Below are 19,962 nucleotides of genomic sequence, written 5' to 3' on the forward strand. Positions count from 1 at the left end.
GGGGGAGGAGCTCAGACATCCGGAGCGAGCTCGGCGTAGAGTCGCTGCTCCTTCACGCCGAAAAAGGAGCCAGTTGAGGTGGTTCGGGCGTCTGATTAGGACGCTTCCTGGATGGCTTCCTTTGTAATTTTAAATAAAATCGATAGATGTTAAAAGTGTTTTCAAATGCTTGATGACCCCATGAGATACAGTTAATCATTTATTTTTATCCATCACCTTTTTATCCAGCAGCACACGGTGGTATTTGACTGAACTGTCTCGACTAACTTCAAAAAGAGTCCCTCAAACTAAACTGCACATGTCATTTCTGAGATTTCTGCTCTGATGATGGTTTAGTTTTGTGGTTAGGGAGAAAAACAACGTGGTTAGCTGCAGGTGAAGAGCATGGATTCTGTTCAAAGAGGTATTTTTACAGTTGTTAAGGTTTGAAAAACATACGCGTCCCTTCTATCAGGTGATCAATGAAGACATCTTGTCTTATCTAGTGGGAGTTTTGTGTGTTTGAAACAGGAAGCACTAGGGAGCTGCAGGAGCGTGGTTTTGGTTCTCAGAACTGATGTGGACAGGAAGACAGTCTTGTATTCATGTGGCATTGTAGATGAACACCACATAAACATGACACCAGTATTTCATCACCAGACACTTGTTTGACTTTAACTGTCAGAATTAAAACTCCAAATCATGTAGTTGTCAAACAACGTCAGCGCGCAAGAAGCTGCTGTTAAGCAGAGACACAGTGAGTCCAGCAGACTTCAGTCTCAGAGACGTGGAGCGGAGAGAGTAACTCTGAGCAGATGTGAACAGATCCTCTGACACACTGCAGCCACAGCAGCAGGAAACACCGACTGTTTTAGATTTCACCTCACATGTTGCTCGGATTATTTTTCCAATAAAAGCGAAACACAAAAGCCGGAAGGCTGTAGATCAGTTTGAAACGAACGTGACGACACACTCCCGGATGAACGAATGAATGAATGAGCGTCGATTTGTATTCCTGCCTGTAACACTTTCCGTACTGTATTCGTGTCATCCATCATGTCATGAAACCTGAAGCTGAACTCTGCGGTTGTTGGAGAACGCTGCAGGCTGCGTTGCACAAAAACAAAAAACTGCTTCAACATTGAAAAATCTTGAACTTTGACCTCAGAGGAGAAAACGTGAGCCGATATTAGCGTTAAAGCCAGAGTGCAGCAAAACAGCTGGAGGTTATTAGCTTGTTAGCTTAGCTCTCCCACACCAGCACATCTGCAACAGTCACTTTATAATAATTATGTCATAATTAAAGGTGGTGTTGCATTAGAATACATTATATTGAGACGTGTTTCTGTGTGTTTGTCTCCTTATTTACATTTATTAGATTCATGTTTACATTTATTAAATATAATAACTATGATCCTTGATACTGACGCGACATGTAATTGAACATCATCATATAAGTGTCGTGAGACTGTAGCTGTGTTCATCCTTCTGAGGACGCATCCTTCTGAGGACGCATCCTTCTGAGGACGCGGCCTTACGAAGTTGTGGCCTGTCGTTTAAACACTTCCTGTTTCTGTTTGCTTTTCAGGAACATTAAACCAAAACAACTGGGCCAAGAAGTTTCCATCTTGCAGCAACGCCAAGCAGTCTCCCATCAACATCGAGGAGAACCTGGCCCAGGTGAAGCTGCAGTACCAGAAGCTGCAGTTTGACGGCTGGGAGAGTCTGACGACCGACGGGACGACCATCAAGAACGACGGCAAGACCGGTGAGAACGATCACCTGTTGATATCACAGCTTTTTAAAAGTCATTTATATATTTGTAGCCATGCTAGCAGCATGACTGAGGATCCTAGTATTTTAGTTTTGTTTTTTTCTGAAATATCTCGACAACTATTGGATGGATTGTCATGAAATCTTGGTTCGGACATCAATGTCGACCTCAGGATAAATTGTACTCACTTCGATGATCAAGCTAAAATTTCAATTTGCAGAACTAATGAGATGACAGACTCAGCTCTGCTTGTGTTTATCGTTAATCATGCTAATATGCTAACATGCTAAACAAAGACGGTGAACATTGTAAGTATTACACATTCTTAGCATCACCATGGTGACATGTTAGCATACTGCTGTTAGCAGTTAGCTCGCAGTGCTGCTAGCATGGCTGCAGATTCCCACACCTGTTTAAAGTCCAGTCCAAATGTGGTTGTGTTTCATGTTGTGCAGAAGATTTTCTTGAATTTTAACATAAAAGTTTAAAGATGAAATTTCACAATAACATGATGAATTGTGCCTTTTGTATGAAAGATGAAATGAAAGTTATCAGCTGTGTTTTTGTCACTAGTTACACTACACAAATGTAATATGTACACATATTGAATTTGCATATGTGAAATATATGTACACATAAAATAAAAACACATAGACATAGAAATATATATGTTTATGTATCCTTATATTGTAGAAATATATAAATATATATCCATCCCAAAGCTTGTTAATATGTGTTGACATTATTACACAGTAGGATCCAAAAGTCTGAGTCTGAAATTAATAAAAAGAAAAATAGTAAGAAAAACATATAAACATATAGAATTTTTATATGTATATTGTTTTAATAAACCTGCGTATATAAATATATATGTATTGTTAACAAATACAGTGGCAACATGTCGTATATGATAGAAATACATCACATAGATATTTTTTGATTATATGTCCATATATCCAGAGTAGGTATATATGTGATAATAATATATCTCCTGTTATTGTCTTGTTATAGGGACACATATGACATGTATTACGTTTCTGTTTTGGTAGTAATGTTAAGTGAGAAACATCAGTCCCACCCTCCATCAATCAATCGATGACATCTCTTCCCGCCTCGCCGTCTGTCCTGATGATGTTTTGACCCAGATAGATCCTGAGCGATACGGCCTTTTCTCATACAGCGGTGTCCCATTGTAAAGGATACAGTTACCTGTCTCTCATTTGACAAGATTGAGAGTCTTTTATATATTTCCTCTCCCTAAGTGGTGTGAAACACAATAACCAACAGTGTGCATTCAAGGCGATTGTTAAGTGAAATTGTAGACAAGAGGGATCCCGGCTCGCCTTTCAAAAAGCTCCAAACAGACGAGTCCAGCGCTTCTTAGCAACGGGACTCTCAGCGAAATAAGAAGCACTCTGTTGTAGTTGTTGTTCAGCCGCCAGCTGCACCAAAGGCTTTTATTAATGGAGATGTTTGGTGGACAATCTGAGCACGGTTCAGGCCGACAGTACTTAAACCTGTTTTCATGAGCGCACAAATGGGCCCAGCGTAGGTTCAAGGCGCAGACTGCCATCCATACACAGTCTTCACAAAGCTCCTCCGAGGAGCATTCTCAGCTACAAGTGGAAGATTTCAGTTTTAGAAAGAAAAAAATAAGAGGTGATGGATGCAGCGTATGGATCATTTCATGCTTTTGATGCGGCGCAAACAAACTTTTCAGCGCGAGTGAATCAGCGACAAGTTGAGTCAATATTTGCCCTCCCTCGGGGGGGAAATTAGATTTTCGACGGGGGTTAAGAGAAAACATAATAGGACAACAAGACGCGCACAGACCACAGATGACAAAGAGGACATGGAGGAGGCCAACCACACACAGATCAAAGTGTAACGAGAGAATAAAAACCCACCTGAAGCAAACACAGTCCTTAGAGTGTGCAGAGCTCGAGTGTTCAGCAGACTAATGACTCTGCAAATACTGAATTTCATCAGTGCATTCACATGAAAAAATATGTTTTATCTGCACAAAACAATAGTCACATGGCCTTTCTGTTTGGGAGATGGTGGGCTGAGATGTACAGCAGAGAAGATTAAAGGACTGTTTAACGCTCCGCGGTTATTAGACCATCAAAGAAGGGTTTCGACCCTCGAGGGGGAAACCTTTTGTCAGGTCACACAAAGACCGACCTGAAGAAGATCCCCTTATTGACCCAGTCATTGTTTGATGATTCCAATAAAGGTGTTGGTGGAGTATTGTGTGGTGTAGAAGCACCATCTTTTGATCTTCTGTACATTTTATAATCCATCATTTTCAGAGAGAGGTTTGGCTGTGTTGTGTTCAAAGCTTCAAAGCTTTAAAAAGCAGCAGACAGATTTGATCTGGGTGAGAAAGTTTGCTCGCAGGTGACATTTATAGAAATTTTTGTCTCTTCTCAGTGGCGGTGGATGTGGATGGAGAGTTTTACGTCAGCGGAGGAGGCCTCAGGTCAAAGTTCAAGGTCGGGCGTATCACCTTCCACTGGGGGCGCTGCAACGCCTCTTCGGACGGCTCTGAACACAGTCTGGATGGAGTCAAATATCCTCTAGAGGTGAGACATCTTAACCTCCTAAGACCCGAGCTCTATTCTTTGCTATATAGGCTGATTGGGACCTGAGAAAAATGATGTCCACATATGAGGACATTAGTTTTAAATTTCGATTAATGAGTGGTAGTATAATATCCTCATATGTCGTCACCAGGCCCTTGTTGAGAAAAAGTTAGTATTGTGGTCTAGAGAACCCAAAATGTGAGGTCCACATATGTGGACGCCAGGTCCTAGGAGGTTAAATCAGTCCAACAGGAAGTAGAAAGTAGATCCTTTACTGAAGTTTAAGTATAAACACCACACTATAAAAACACTCTGTTAGAAGTAAAAGTCCTGCATTTAAAATGTTGCTTTAGTAAAAATATGTCAGTATAAATATGAAAATATAGTGTTAAAATTACTTATTATTACTCGTGTTAATGTGTAAGCAGCATTTTACTGTTGGTTGGTGAAGCTGGAGCTGTTTTTTAAATATCTTTTTATTATTTTATTATATTTATGAAACTTTTCCTGATGGATTAATCTCCTGATCATTTCTTGATTAATTGATTGATTGTTTGGTTTGTAAAAATAGCGAGAAATACCATCACAATTACCCGAAGTCCGAAAGCAAAATCTTTAAAACATTTAAAACATTACAGATAAATTACATTTATTAAACGTGTCTCTTTGTGTTCATGTTGTATCTTTGGGATTAAGATAAAGTTCTCAGACTTAGTTATTTTTATTTTAATAAACAATGTTTACTATACTATATTCTTCATTCATTAACCTTCACACAGAGAAGACGGCACGTTGCTGACAGATCTGTAGCTCAGGAACACCACAGCTGAAGACACGGTGTGTCTCTACCAACACATGACTGGACTCGCCGCTCTCTGTCTAGTTTAACATATTTTCTGTTTTCTCCCACAGATGCAGATCTACTGTTATGAGGCACATCGCTTCGACTCATTAGATGAAACCATCAAGGCCGGAGGCAGAATCACGGCGCTCGCTGTATTCTTTGAGGTGTGTGTGTGTGTGTGTGTGTGTGTGTGTGTGTCTGACTGTTCATGCTTTACAAGGCAGATGATCATGTTAACACTGAGATCAGTTAACAGGCTTGTCTGTCAGTTGCAGTACAACAATAAAATGGGCATTAAAATGCTAATAATCCATTAAATGCATGAAACTTTAGAGGAATGAAACAACTAGAGAATGAACCAACAGAAGGAGGAATTTGAAAAGACATATACCTTTAACTGACAACCTTGGGTCATTTTCTACCTCACAACAACAAATTACCAAATGGAGGGAAGATTTATTTAGCTAGGACCAAAACTTGAAGCTAACCTGAAGTATAACCAACTGAACCATATGAACCAAACTCCTAAATTGCCCCATTAGCTAATTAGTTAATTTATCCAACCTGTTTTGGTTGCTAAACAATCCATTAGCTATCCTGAACATAACTGTTAAGCTGCTAATTTAAGCCATTAGCTAGACTGTTTTTCCAGCTTCACTTAATCATTAGCCAATACTAACCAAACTTAACTGTTAGTTATCCCAAACCAGACTGTTTTACCTGCTAAACTGACCCAAACTGTTTCAGTTGCTAAACTATCCATGAGCTATCGTGAACCAGACTCTTTAGCTGCTACTATAAGCAATTAGCTAAACTGTTTTTGCAGCTTCACTTAGCCATTAGCCACCACTAACCAAACTTAGTTATCCCAAACCAGACTGTTTTAGCAGCTAAACAGAACCATTAGTTAAGACTCATTTAACAACATTGCTGTCAGTAGTAGTAGTAGTAGTAGTAGTAGTAGTAGTAGTAGTAGTAGTATTTAGCTCTGGGCTAACGACGTGGATATCCCAACAGGGAGGCTAACAGTTCTTGGCTGTAAGCTTTTTCTGAAAAGTCATGTCATGTTGGTGCTTATTTCACAAAATGTCTGATTCGTGGAAACTCATCTGAAATTCTAAAAGTTGGCAGAATATGACTTTATTGACGACTCCTTGTTGAAGGTGAAGAAAGTCGGCCTGAATCAGAATCTTTCAGTGATACCAGCAGTACACTGTAGTGATGCCTCAGTGAGTGCACAGTGTTCGAATAGACTGATTCATGTTTCTGGCTCAGGATCATTGTCTGTGTTTTCCTGTTCAGTGCCAGGGTTCGTACGGAGCCTCGTGCATACTTTTGTTTCTTCCCGCTTTGTGCAGTCGTGTTGCCTCCAGCCACGTTGGCGTGTTCGAACCGACAGAGGCCATGTTGGAACAAAACTCAGAAAAAACGTCTGATGTGAAGCTGCAGGCTGTGTGTGTGTGTGTGTGTGTGTGTGTGTGTGTTGGGCTGCAGGTTGGGTGGAGAGCAGGGTGGGAAATCTACCAACCAACACAAAAAAAGGTGGTGAATTTTCGTTTTTGTGCTCTGCCAGCCGCCTCAGCAGGTAACTGGGCCGCCGTTTGGACTTTCCAGGATTCATGTTGAGGTTTGTCTGGTGGCTTTGTTGGTGAAGGCGAATGTTATGTTACCTGGAGGTCCAGGGTTTGATTCCGGCCTGGGGCCGATTATTGAATGCCATTCCCTTTCTTTTCCTTTGTGACATAAATAACACAAACTTTAAAATAAAAAAAAGTCTGTACCAGTGTTTCACTTATTTAGCTGAACACACCAGGTGTTAACCTCCAGGTATTTTAACATGATGGCAGAGAGAGGTGAACCCTTGTCAGACTGGTTTAGGTGAAACGCCCTCTTCAGTGTTGTGGATCTGGCGTAAAAGTCTATTATTGTTCCAATGAAGTATGTTGATTACATCCAGCCTGTTACAGCCGACATCAAAGAAACTACAGCATTTCTGCTGCAACCCAAATAAATACTCACAACTGCAGCTTCCTCTAACACAGCGATGACCAGGTGTTCCTGTAGTTGCATGTGACAACAACTAGAAAACAACTAGTTAGCAAGCAAAGTTAATAACTAAACAGTTTAAATAGTTAGCTAAAACTAATGGATACAGAATAAATTACATCTACAGATACTGAAAAGTCTTTAAAAGCATTTAATTAAATGGACAAACATTAATCGGTTAATCTTTCCATCTATTTTCTACCAATTGTCCTCGTCATTACTTTACATTCATTTAAGAATTATGTCAATATTAGGCGAAGTTGTTATTATTGGTCAGTACTGAAGAAATTTGATATATTAATAAATCATTCTGAGCCATATAGTGTCCCGAAGGGTTTTCCATCATGCTCTGATAAGTTGGACAGGACGGCTGTGAATAAGGTATTAAAATGCATTTTATGTCGTATTAAAAGGATTTTAAAAATCTTAAATATGAACTGCAGAAAATCTGAAATAATTATCTACAGGCAGTGGATGAATGGTGCAAATAGTTCACTAGAGGTCAGGGATAATAGAGTGAAATTCTCACTAGTAGAACTTAATTCATCCAGTTTAAAATGAATTAAAATGAACGGATGATGGGTGTTGTTGATGAAGTGGTTCTTGGTACTGGAAACTTCTGCTCTGATGGATCTGACTCCAGTCAAGTTCATGTTTTTTGAAGTGAAATTTTCATGTATTTACAGCCAGTTGTGTTTGAAGATGTTGAAGGTGTGTGACACACGGTGATTATGTTGGTTTTCTCTTCCCAGACGACGGCTGAAGACAACATGAACTACGCGTCCATCGTAGACAGCATCATCAGTGTGAGCAGATACGGTACGTCAGCTTCTTCTTCTTCTTCATGTCTCCTCTCTCTCTCTCTCGCCTTCTTCTTCTTCTGTCGTGTTCATTGAAGTTCATCTCGTCTGCGGTCCAGGAAAGAGCGCTGAGGTTTTGCCCTTCACTCTCCGAGGTCTCCTGCCCAACTCCACGGAGAAATACTTCATCTACAACGGCTCTCTGACCACGCCGCCCTGCAGCGAGGTCGTCGAGTGGATCGTCTTCAAGAACACGGTGGCCATCTCTGACGAGCAGGTGAGAAGTTTGATGAATCAGAGGTTGACTCTTTGTGCAGGTATTCTGGAGGAGTTTGTAACTGTCTGTGTTGGATATGCAAATGTATAAACTGGGGCCGAGAAAGCAGCAACCACGAGACAAAAAATACTAAACCTACACGAAAAACCAATGGGAGAAAGTGCACAACAAGCTGCAGTAATGTGAGATACATGCAGGGCTGCAGAGCATGTGTAACCACCGGTGTGGTCCTTTAAGAAGCAGACGTCAGTCTGGAGTTTCTGTTCAAGATGAAAAGAAAAGCAACACAATCACAGAAACGTCCGTAAACAACCTTTTAGAAACGTGTTCAGGGAACTGAAAGGAGGAATTATCATACCAGAGGTCTGGAAACACACGAGGGATGGGTGAGGCACAGAGCTGTCAACAAGCCTGCAGAGAGTGTGTGTGTGTGTGTGTGTGTGTGTGTGTGTGTGTGTGTGTGTGTGTGTGTGTGTGTGTGACTGCCCTCAGGCCAAATGTGATTGACAGCCATACAGAGGCAGTCATTACATCAAACAAATATTGGCTCACAAAAGATCTTTACGGTATTTAAGCTGAAACATGCGGACACACACACACACACACATATGCGCACACACAGACACAGACACAGACACACACACACACACACGTGAAAACACACACACAAAAGGTTTTTGACCAAAAATTTCCAGTGTGATGCCTGCAGTGTCTCCGTCATGCTCTTCAACCAGACGCTTTGAATCTGAACACACAGCTGTCACACACACACACACACACACACACACACACACACACACACACACACACACACACACACATGTTTGTACTATACTTGTGAAGGCCTGTGACATTTATTCAACAACAGAAAGGGAAAGGCAGCGTCACATTGCGCAGCTCCACTATAAAGAGAAAGGAAAACAGAAGAATACGGAGCTGCTGATTGGCTGAAGACAGTTTGGTCTGTGTGTTTCGGCCAATCAACTGCACCGACTGCACCGACTGCACCGACTGAACCGACTGAACCGACTGAACTACTTTACAAAAATGTCACATTTTGCTCTTGAAAGTTTGATCTCTGTCAGAAGATGTTGAGACTCTCCTCACAAAAGATCAGTAACGCAGAAGGACACACAGGTTTTTGGAAACATCTTCATCTTGTTTCCTGCTCGTCATGAATCAGGTTCTCTCTCCAGGACTTCGCGGGTCTCCGAGTCTCTCCAGAAACTCTGTGACGTGTCCCAGCTGGTCCACATTCCAGCTCAGTTCAGTCTGCCAGAGCTTAATAGTTTAAAGTCACGACATTAACAACCACAAAACGGCCTTAATGGGCTCTCAGCTTGGCTTGGTGAGGAGTGTTGTGTAACCAAAGGGAAGTGAATCACCTGAGCAGGTACGGAGGCAGGCCGCAGGTTAAAGGACTATTCCAGCTTGATTTATGGCACCTCCGCGCCGATTCACTTGCACAGAGCTCAGAGAGGCGTTCACTGTTCGTCACATTTCACACACACTGAATATGTGTTTCGAAAAATGTCAAATAATCAATCAGTGTGATTTTAATCTTCCCTCTCGGCTCAGTCTGACTCAGGAGCGTCGTGCTGGTGTTTGCTGACGTTGTCTTGTTGTTGTTGTCTTGTTGTTGTTGCCGTGGCTCCCGTGTTGCAGCTGGAGATGTTCTGCGAGGTGATGACGATGCAGCAGGCCGGCTACGTGATGCTGATGGACTACCTGCAGAACAACTACAGGGAGCAGCAGCAGCAGTTCATGGGGCAGGTGTTCTCGTCCTACACCGGCAGCGAGGAGGTGCTCACGCCAGGTGAGTCCAGAGTCCGACACTTCACCGACATCACGGTCTGACACGCAGCTTGTGAACAGGCGACTGCTTAAACAACCAATGGATGATTTGCAACGACATCTCCGAAGCAGTGCCAACTATTTTCAGTAAAGCTGCACTTAGATTTTTACACAGGGTTTAATCTAAAGATAATTAGATTAAACTAAACTGACTGTAACTTCCTGAATAATTGGCTATTATTTTTCAAATCTAACAAAACTATTTAAAAAACATTGTTTTATACCGACTGTTGCTCAGACTGTGTAACTGAGGTTTCATGAATAAAGCACTGGAATGAATTCACTAGTGTTAACTCAACAGAATCAAACTTAGACAGTAAAGTTGAGTCATTTTGAATAAAAACAGTTCGTCTTCAGGTAATTCACAGCTTATTCACATATCTATATATATATCCGTCAAAGGTTTGGACACACTTTCCCGTTGACGTGAATGAAGTGTGTCTAAACTTTTTGAAAGTGCTTTGAATAAGAGAGAAAGATATAAAAGAAACACAAGGTAATACAAAAAGATATAAATAGTTGAGTAAAACTAAATGAAATAGAAGATAAAAATGGGACGAATTAAACAGTAAAATAGAAAACGACACTGCAGCTACAGTGAAGTGTCGTAAAACCCTGCTAACGTCTATATTCAACTCATACAATATAAAAATGCTTATAATAGAATATAAAAATAGAATATAAAAAATATTTCTCATCTCTTGTGTTGTGGCATAAATTCTATTCAGTTGTAAAAACACTTTATGAAAACGGCTGTGAAAAACTTTTATACAAAGATCAATAATAATAATAATAATAATGATAATGATTAATTTATAGATCACGTTTCATAGAGGAGAATGTAGCTCAAAGTGCTTTACAGTAAAAATGAAATGGGACAATAAATAAAATAAGGGCAAATAAAAGGACGATGACATCAGACGATAGAAAAGACAGTCGACGATAAATGAAGATAAAAACAGAAACCAGTAAGAATGGTAAAATATGAGAGGATTAATTAAAAGCCAGAAAAACTAAATAGGTTTTCTCAGCTGTGGTTTAAAAATGTTCAGCGGATGAACTCGTTAATACAACACCTCACCCGGCTGACCTCAGTCTGACTCCGGCGTGAAAACACAGGTTCATGCTAATTAAATGAAGCGTAAATGGATCAGACACAAGTGGATCACAAATGATGGAAATAAAAGAGAGAGAGAGAGATAAGAATAGAAATGCAGTGACCTAAATAAAACCTGAGTGACGGAGAGAGAGAGCGGGTCGACTTGGTTAACCATCGATTTCCACGCAGCTCGCTGGTCGTGCTCGATGATTAAAAGTGAATTGATCTGTGGGTTTTGGGGAGGGATTGTTCTGACGATAGAGACCAGGGGATCGTTTGGTGTTAACACCTCAGACACTCCTCTGTCACATTTACCTGCAAGGCTGATTTTCTTTTATTGTCCTTCAAAGACAGTCAAACTAAATCGATCCCCCGTCGACCTTCCTCCAACAGGAAGTCCTTGAGCAAACATTTTAACCTCAAATTGCTCTGGATGTAAACGGAAGTCGCTTTGGACAAAAGTGTCGAATGAAATGAGTAAAAAGATTCAAACACCAGGAAAAACCTGAGTTGAAAAGAGAAGGCTGAAACATGAGACAGCTTCAGATACAGATGATGTTAAATGTGTAATTAGCACTTCTTTACTGGTTTGTTTGGTCTTAGTTACAGGTGTGACACTGTATACACAACTAAAACTGCAACAGCAAATCTGTTTGTTCATTTATGTATGTGTCATAAGAATAAAATAAATTCACAGCAGCACAATCTCCATTAATAGTGACTCCAGCATCATTAAACTGTTTTATGGTTCTGTTCAGACTCTCACACATCTGGTCCAGATTTGGAAAAGATTCTGGTTAATCAGCTAATCTAAAAATGGTCAAAGAGGTGGGGCAAGTTTACGTTCACTCACCTGTCACTCAAAGCGGCCACACCTTGAATTATTCATAACTTTAAGCCTTAATGAAACAGTAAACTAGTGAGTTATATAAACAGTTGTAGCTTTAAAGACCAAAACACCAGGCTGTAAACATGTTTATTTCTGCTGTAAAGTTGGACATTTTAACATGGGAGTCTATGGGGACTGACTCACTGTTGGAGCCAGACTCTAGTGGTCGTTAGAGGAACTGCAGGTTTAACCACGTCAGTGTTGATGCTTCGGAGGTTGCTGCTTGCCCTGAACATTATCCCGCCAGTGATGTTCCCACATTTGTTGTTGCACTTGTACAGAAACATGATTTCTGTAAGACAGTGTTGGATGTATTAATAGTGGTCAGGAGCCCAGTGAGGCGGCATATGTACAGGGGCCAGGTTTTTGTATGTAGATGTAGATTTTCTGTTCAGTGGGATGAAAGAGGCATCTGTACTTTTTAAATGTCAACTTGTGTTTGAGGATCAGCTGAATCTTGTGAAGTCCAAATGACCTCATGATGATATTTTAATTGTGGTTTCTCATCAGTGCTGTTAAACTGCTCTGAATCAAGGCGTCTGGTACAGTCTGTTCTCCTGGTTCGTTCTGCCCTCTAGTGGTTGAAGCTGCACTGCTTCAGATGTCCTCCTCCTCCTCCTCCTCCTCCTCCTCCGAACCCACTCTCTTTCTCTGAGACTGTTTAGTGGAGAACATGACACATAAAAGTGGTTCACACATGCTTGTACACATGCAGATTTTATTGCCTGCGTCGCAGCTCTGATGTGTGGTAGCGTGACGTTTTCACTCTGATCCCTCAGAGAGGACAAAGGTCAGGGGCTGAAGGTGTGGGTTCAGCTCAGACATGTGTCAGGAGCTTCCTCTTGTCTATTGTCATCGATCCTCAGCCTTTTAAAAAATCTGTGTTAATCCCAGAGAGTGTCTGTCATCTGCATAATCTCTGTTAATCTCAGCTCTGACCCAGAATCATGACTCTTCAAAACAAAGACAGGAACCAGCCTCATCTGACTTCTACCTGTTTGTTGTGCTTTAACACATTTTTTTTATTTTTATTTTGAATAATTTTCTTTATTAATTCCCTGTTTTAGATTTAGATTTAGAGAAAGTGAATAAAGAGATTTAGCACCTTTTAGAATTATTTACCACTCTTTCAAAGCTATTGTTGGCCACAGATCATAGGTTTGATGCCAGGAGATTTAACACGCTTCTGAAGTGTTATATCTGTTCTCCTTTTATATTCTGCTGCGTTCAAGGTCATGATTTACCTGATGGATGTTCTGGTCTGTAGTAAACTTCCTGTAACAATCGGCAGTTACAATGGGACAAGGAGCGAAACTGATCAGGCGGGAATGATATAAAAAAAGAAATTGGGAATGTGGAAGATTTCCAACCTTTTTTGAATTTATCTCGTCTGCGTTTCCGTCAGTCTGCAGTTCAGAGCCGGAGAACATCCAGGCGGCGCCCTACAACCTCAGCAGCCTGCTGGTGACGTGGGAGCGGCCGCGGGCGGTGTACGACGCCAGCATTGAGAAATACTCCGTCAGCTACGGACTGTCCAACGCAGAAAACTCTGTCCCCGCTGAATACCTGACCGACGGAGACCAGGATGTGGTGAGAGAGAGAGAGAGAGAGAGAGAGAGAGAGTCTATCACCTCTATCAGGCCTGAATTAGCAGCTGAGACCAAGTTACTCTCTGGAAAATAAAACTTTACTTTATTTAAAACTACTTTATTTTAAGACTTGCTCAGACTTTATTAAAAGCACACTGTGTACACTGTATGTAGTTTGTAGCTGTTGGTCTAAAACATCCTTCAATGTCTATGTCATTCCACCAGGGGGCGATACTCGATGATCTGTCAGCCAACACCAGCTACGTGGTCCAGGTTGTGGCGGTCTGCACCAACGGTCTGTACGGACGTGTGAGCGACCAGCTGACAGTCGTCATGCCCGCTGACGACCCTGGTAAGAGCGACCCTGCCCGAGACCAAGCGTAGAGTTCGACAGATATTTCTTACTCTTCACTGCAGTTTTTCATTTTGTTTTAGAGTAGGGTTGAAATATGGAGCAATAAGATTTTTTAATAAATGATTGAATATTAATTCCCAGCAGGAAAACACACAAAAAGAATTGTTTAAAAACAACAAACAAACTCACGGTATTAGTGGTAAACTAAATGAGCTGATAGTGTGTCATAATTATGATTGTTAGTTAAAAATATGAGCAATAGTAAGTCAAAATTGTAAATATGAATTTCAATTTAGTATCTTCAATGTAGAATTAAAGTTAGAATATCTTATAATTTTGTAGAAAATCAAAACTTTGACTTACTCTCATAATTTTAACTTAAAAAGTCAAAAATCTGACTCATAATTATGACTAAATATCGCTGTAACTAAGAAAGTCCAACTCACAACTATTAACTTAAAATCTAGAAAACTTTGGCTTGTTTTCTGTTTGTCGTACATTTAAATTTTGATAGAAAAAGGAAAAAGTTTTTATTTAGTGTCTCGTTTTGAAGTAATATATTTGACATTTCTTTTCTCTAACAAACATTTCCATCCTCCCACTCTTCCTCCCTCCGAACCCTGAACGATACGAACAAAGTTTTGTTCTTTATCTCACTCCTCACCCTCCCTTCGCTTCTCTCTGGGGTTTAATCACACACACATGCAGAGCTGTTGTTTGACTCATCTTTTTCTGTGTTTTTAACTGTTTCATAAGTTTCTCTGTGAACTCTTCAAATGTGCTTTCTCTCTATATATTTCTATATTTCTAAGAAAAAAACCCAACATGCTTGGTTTGGGGTCATTTCCTGTGTAACCTTCATGTCACATGGAGAGACAAAACCTCCATCTGTGTTTTGTTTTCACTTTGTGGCGTCCGTTCCTTCTGCATCTCACAGTAAGAGAAATGTTTGCATGTTTGCAGCAGCATTCTGTGTAACTTGGATTGGAATGACAATCACAACAACGTTGTATTATAACTTTATATTAAATAAACTAATATGTCTTGTAACAAAGAAAAAATAATCCCCTGCATCCTATTTCAGTGTCAGTTTGCATGAATGAGTTATATTCTGCATCATCCAGTAGGTTTACGTGACTGAAGTGAATGCGACACCATTGTGTGGTTAAGCTAACGGTAAACTACACTGAGATAAGCTACAGTCACATCTGAGCTGCGCCTAAAATGACTCATTTTGATTATAAAGATGTTTTAAGTTTGTTACAATGTATTCCACAAAAGTAATTTTGCTTTTCGAAATGTTCGTAGAGATCATAGCGTTAGCTTAATGCTGCACCAACTCGGATAGCTTAATGTTAAAGCTAGCTAGGTCTACGTTTGTAACTATTAGCCAATTAAACTGTAGGTTAATCAACAGAAAATTGATTTTAAAATGTTTACATACAAAAATTGTATCACCTTTGCTTGTTTCAGCCGCTGAATCTGCAGTTTTTTTTCTGATTCATATCAATATAGCCATTAGCAACTTTTGCTTTTAGACAAAATAATAACTTAAAATAATTTTTGAATTATCAGCATTTTTATTTTTAGTTCATAAGTATTAATGCATTACTTTCAGGTGTAGTTGTGATTGTGAGGTAATTTTATAACCCAGAAAAGAAAATCTAAATAATTAGACTCAACAAAGCAACTAAAGATAATTTTTCCTATCATTAAACCTATCAAATATATCAGATTTATGATTAATCAGATAGATTTATTAAATGTCACTGTCAAAAGTAATTCCTAATGAGCCCATCGATTTATCTTAAAATTAAAATAATTTAATTAATGATATGAAAGAAAGAAAATCATGCAAATTTTAGCAGTTAGAATCTGTAAATGTTTTAATTTTATTTGATAACTGGCTAAAAGTATTAATTCTAAAGTCAAAGTAGAGTAAAAGTTTAATTAACTTTCTGTTGATTGACTAATCAGTTAATTGACTAGTCTTTTCCTGTAATTTTATTATTTAATTCATGCCGTGCTTCTTATCAGATATAGCTCAACAAAAGCGATCCGTTGATAGATGAAAGTTTTGTTTTCAACCAAAATGTCCCTCAGTCATCTCCTTCAAACCCAGTTCATTAAACTTGTAAAACCTCATCTCATGCTTCACAAGCCAGTTTGATCTGGTCTCCATGATGTGTCACTTAGCCTCAGACAGGTAAGAGCCACACCTGCCCCCCGACATGCCCGCTGTGTGCTGTGCGTCTGAGCTCGCTCAGTGTATGTGGCATTTGCAGACTCTTGTTTGTGAGTTTGTTTTATCCCTCTTTGGTGACGGACGGGCTGAGTTTGAAAACCAAAACAACTTCAGAGGAAGGTGGCTGAATGTTTTCAGTTCAGATTCCTTCCCTTGGCTCGTCTGGTTTGATAAGGAGGATGAAACAGGAAAATTGATTAGTTGCAAATGCTTTTTGTTCGAGGTTTTCTGTGTTTGCTTGTGTCTTTGGGGGAACCCATGCATGAAATTCCAAATGTGCCTGATGTGTTGCATGCAAGTGTTCATCCCCATTTGGTTTATTTTCGTTATCTTAAAGCGAACATACTGCTTAAGGTGGTGTGTACAACCTTTTCCCCTCTTTTCCACTTTCTCCTTCTGACCTTTTGTCACATTTACATCCATCCAGAGAGAGAGAGAGAGATTTTTCTGAAGCTTCCAGAAACACAGTGTCCCACATTTTCTCGCCTTTTCCTCTCCGTGATTTTCTCCTCACATTGTTTTCAAATTGTTTTACCCTTTTGTCACTTTTCTGTTTTTTTGTTTGTTTGTTTTTTTTTCGGACATTTTCAACCCCTAGGAAATGAACCAACATAAATACAACCCAGAGAATTGTAATGACAAACCAGACAAAAGTTTAAACTGTGTAGTCCATGGCTTTGACATTTGAAGACTTATTTTAGTCCTTGAAGAACTAATGATGTAATGATGTGCCTTTTTCCAGAAAATGCATTGGATCCAGATTCAGATGAATTTGATGAGGAGGTAAGGGAATGTTTATTTTTCGTTAAAAAATGTTTAATGTTCTTGTTTAGTTCCTATATTATCACTGTTATTTATTTCTGTCTGTAAATCTTTCTGTCACCAACAGGGCAACTATGAACCCGATATAAATGAACCTGTCCAAACCGAAGATTATGATCTTCTCTTGAATCCTACACACTCCCCGAAAACTACGACTACTGGATCACCTCTTTTACCTCTACCTGACATCAGAACCACAACAGCAGCGTGGGGTCAGAGAAGAACCAGCACTGATCCGGTTCCCCCAGTCAGATCCACTCAGTCTGATCAAATCCTGAGTCATTCGGAGGAGGCGGGACGCCGCAGTACCTCCACACAGCCACCAGAGGTCACCCTGTCACCAGAAACCAGCGGAGATGCTGACTTCAGTGGCAACGCTCCCTTTTACTCCACAGCAACAAGCACAACCAAGGAATTCTTCATCTCCACTTCCACTACTCCTTTTTACCCCAATACAGAGACAGATGGCGTTCCTAGAGGCGTCAGTCCAAAAGGTGTTGTTAGTACCACCACTCCGACGTTCACCAGTGCAAAGACAAAAGGTGGAAAAGTTATTTCTTCACACAGCAGCACGACAGCTACAGTGAGGTCTCGCACCGGTGACACGAGCAGCACAGCAACATCATCGACCTTCATCCAGGCTGAGACCGACCAAGGCCTGGCGAGTGCCATAAACGAAGACGGCAGCTCTGAACGCGGAGGTCTTCCAGCGATCCAAACTTCGACCTCCCAACCTTCCTCCCCGAGTGACGCTGTCCCACGTAGTCCCACGAGTCCCAGTGTGCCTCATTTTTCGTCCGCCGTGACCTCTGTCCGGTTGGGTGCTGTTCTCTTGCAGACCACGAAGCCGGTGTCCAATGGTGAGCGCCCCTCTGTCCTCCCCTCCTCTTCCTCCTCCTCCTACGCCTCCTCCCCTCTGTGTGACACCGCGGACCCCGACACCGCCCCCTCCGCTTGCCTGCATGACCCTCCCTCCTCACCTTGGCCTATGTTGTCCGCCTCTGCATCGGACTCCTCCCAGCATGCCGCTACCGCACCGCTGTCTAGCAAAGACCCAGCTTCTCCTCCAACCCCCACACTCGCTGCCTCCACCCTGCCTCACCTCCCTCACCCCTCGCACCCCCTGTCTGGTTGGGCGACTGACCCCATCTCCCGCGGTGTCGTGTTCGATGATACTGGTAGCGATGGTGATTTGTTGTCTGGTTCTCCGTCTTTGTCGGTTTCTTCAGGTCACCCTTTAGTGTTTAGCGATACCCCTCCCCTCCAAACAATGCCAGATCCGTCTGGCACCGCCGTCGCTGCCGAGCTGTCCCATTCCTCCTGGGATCCGTCACTCTCTACAGTCTCCCTGTCTCTCAGCCCCACCCTGCAGCCCTCGGTTCTCCTTTCTAGTGACTTCACCCTCTCTGGTGCGACACCGGGCTTATCCCACTCTTTCTCCGCTGGGTTTGAGGACTCGAGGTACGCCAAAGGGAGCTCAATAGAATCTTTTCTCCCAGAGGTCAGCGGTGACGGGTTGCTGTTAGCTAGCGATGTGGAAACCATGTGCGGCTGTTCTCTGGAGCCGTCGGCGTCCTCGTCCTGGTTGCATGCTTCTCCTCATGTCCCCCTGCCGTCCTCAGCCTGGGACTCTGCTAGCTTAGAGCTTTACTCGAGTGTTGGCTTCCCTTCGTCCTTTGGTGTTGGTATAGACGGCGTTCACTCTGTGGCGGGTTCTGATGGTCTGTCCTTAGACCAGCCTCTGCTCTCTCATAGCGCTATCTCTCCGTCATCGTCCTCTCTACACCCCCACCTTCTCCAAGCCACCCATAGTGACCTGCCCATTTCTGTTGCAGCCACAGCGTCTGGCGTCAGGGATCCTTGGTTCTTGGCGTCAGATGGGAACTTTGCCCTCCCTTCCTCTCCCACAGCATCCCCCTTCACCCCCACCCCCGAGGGACAGGTGTTAGACACTAGCAGCAGTGCATCTGGTTCGGCCCTGTTCCTTGACTCCCAGGAGGGCGTAGATCAGGAGTGGGACAGGGCTCAAACCTCGGCCTCGGGGGATAGCGCACTCCCTTATTCGACCAAAGTCACTAACAACGAGTCTGGCCAGACCCCAGATGATTCGGACGACCACTCCTCAGCGTTCTATTTTGAAAGCGAGAGCGGCAGTGCTATGACCTCTGAGGTAGGAAGCACCGCAGCTCCAGTCACTCCGGCGGTAACCTCGGCTTCACCCTGGTCGCTGGGTGGGGAGGAGGAGAGCGGCTCAGGGCAGGGTGAAAGCCTGTACGACAACGAGACGTCCTCTGACTTCAGTATCTCCGAGCGCATGGAAAGAGAGTCGGAGGAAGAGGACCCAGTCGCAGGTAAAATCGCCGTCCGTGTTGGGGGAAAAAGCTGCATTACATCTGCACAATGCCGAGGGATCAGGAGAGAGTTCTGGACATCCGAACGATGACTAATCCACCATCTGTCAACAACAAAACTACATTTCATTTTCTTTTTTCATTTTTGTCTGTGAAAGCGAAAATAACAGGATCCCATAATGCAGATCAATCACGTACCATTAATCCATCCATTTTGTAGACCGTCTGTTCTGTTTATGAAGAGCTGGAGCCGATCCCAGCATGCATTTGGTGAGAGGTCCGGTATGGGCACAATGATCAGGATGCCATGTCGGTCGCTAAACCGTAAACTAGACCAATCCGTAGGTTCAAACAAGATGCAACTCTCCAGTAACAAGTAACAAAATATTTTCCAGAGGATATAAAGAAAAGCAAACATGGCTGGACAAAACAAAAGGATATACAGCATCAGGG

The 19,962-nt window shown here is 41.9% G+C and overlaps 1 protein-coding gene across 1 annotated transcript in view; it reads left to right on the forward strand.

The window, feature by feature from the left end:
* The window catches only part of LOC111651070 (receptor-type tyrosine-protein phosphatase zeta-like), a 36,043-nt gene that overhangs the window by 3,811 nt on the left and 12,270 nt on the right, over nt 1–19,962 (forward strand). The window contains exons 3-12 of the mRNA XM_087172557.1: nt 1,568–1,747; nt 4,187–4,338; nt 5,251–5,346; nt 7,981–8,047; nt 8,148–8,305; nt 9,971–10,121; nt 13,553–13,737; nt 13,962–14,088; nt 17,079–17,119; nt 17,226–19,509. Coding sequence (XP_087028683.1) covers nt 1,568–1,747; nt 4,187–4,338; nt 5,251–5,346; nt 7,981–8,047; nt 8,148–8,305; nt 9,971–10,121; nt 13,553–13,737; nt 13,962–14,088; nt 17,079–17,119; nt 17,226–19,509 — 3,441 coding nt within the window. The remainder of the gene's footprint in view (nt 1–1,567; nt 1,748–4,186; nt 4,339–5,250; nt 5,347–7,980; nt 8,048–8,147; nt 8,306–9,970; nt 10,122–13,552; nt 13,738–13,961; nt 14,089–17,078; nt 17,120–17,225; nt 19,510–19,962) is intronic.

The sequence above is a fragment of the Seriola lalandi genome, unplaced genomic scaffold, assembly GCF_002814215.2.
Source record: "Seriola lalandi dorsalis isolate HSWRI2012SDOR001 ecotype SW California unplaced genomic scaffold, Sedor1 jcf7180002053359, whole genome shotgun sequence".
Taxonomy (NCBI): Eukaryota; Metazoa; Chordata; class Actinopteri; order Carangiformes; family Carangidae; genus Seriola; species Seriola lalandi.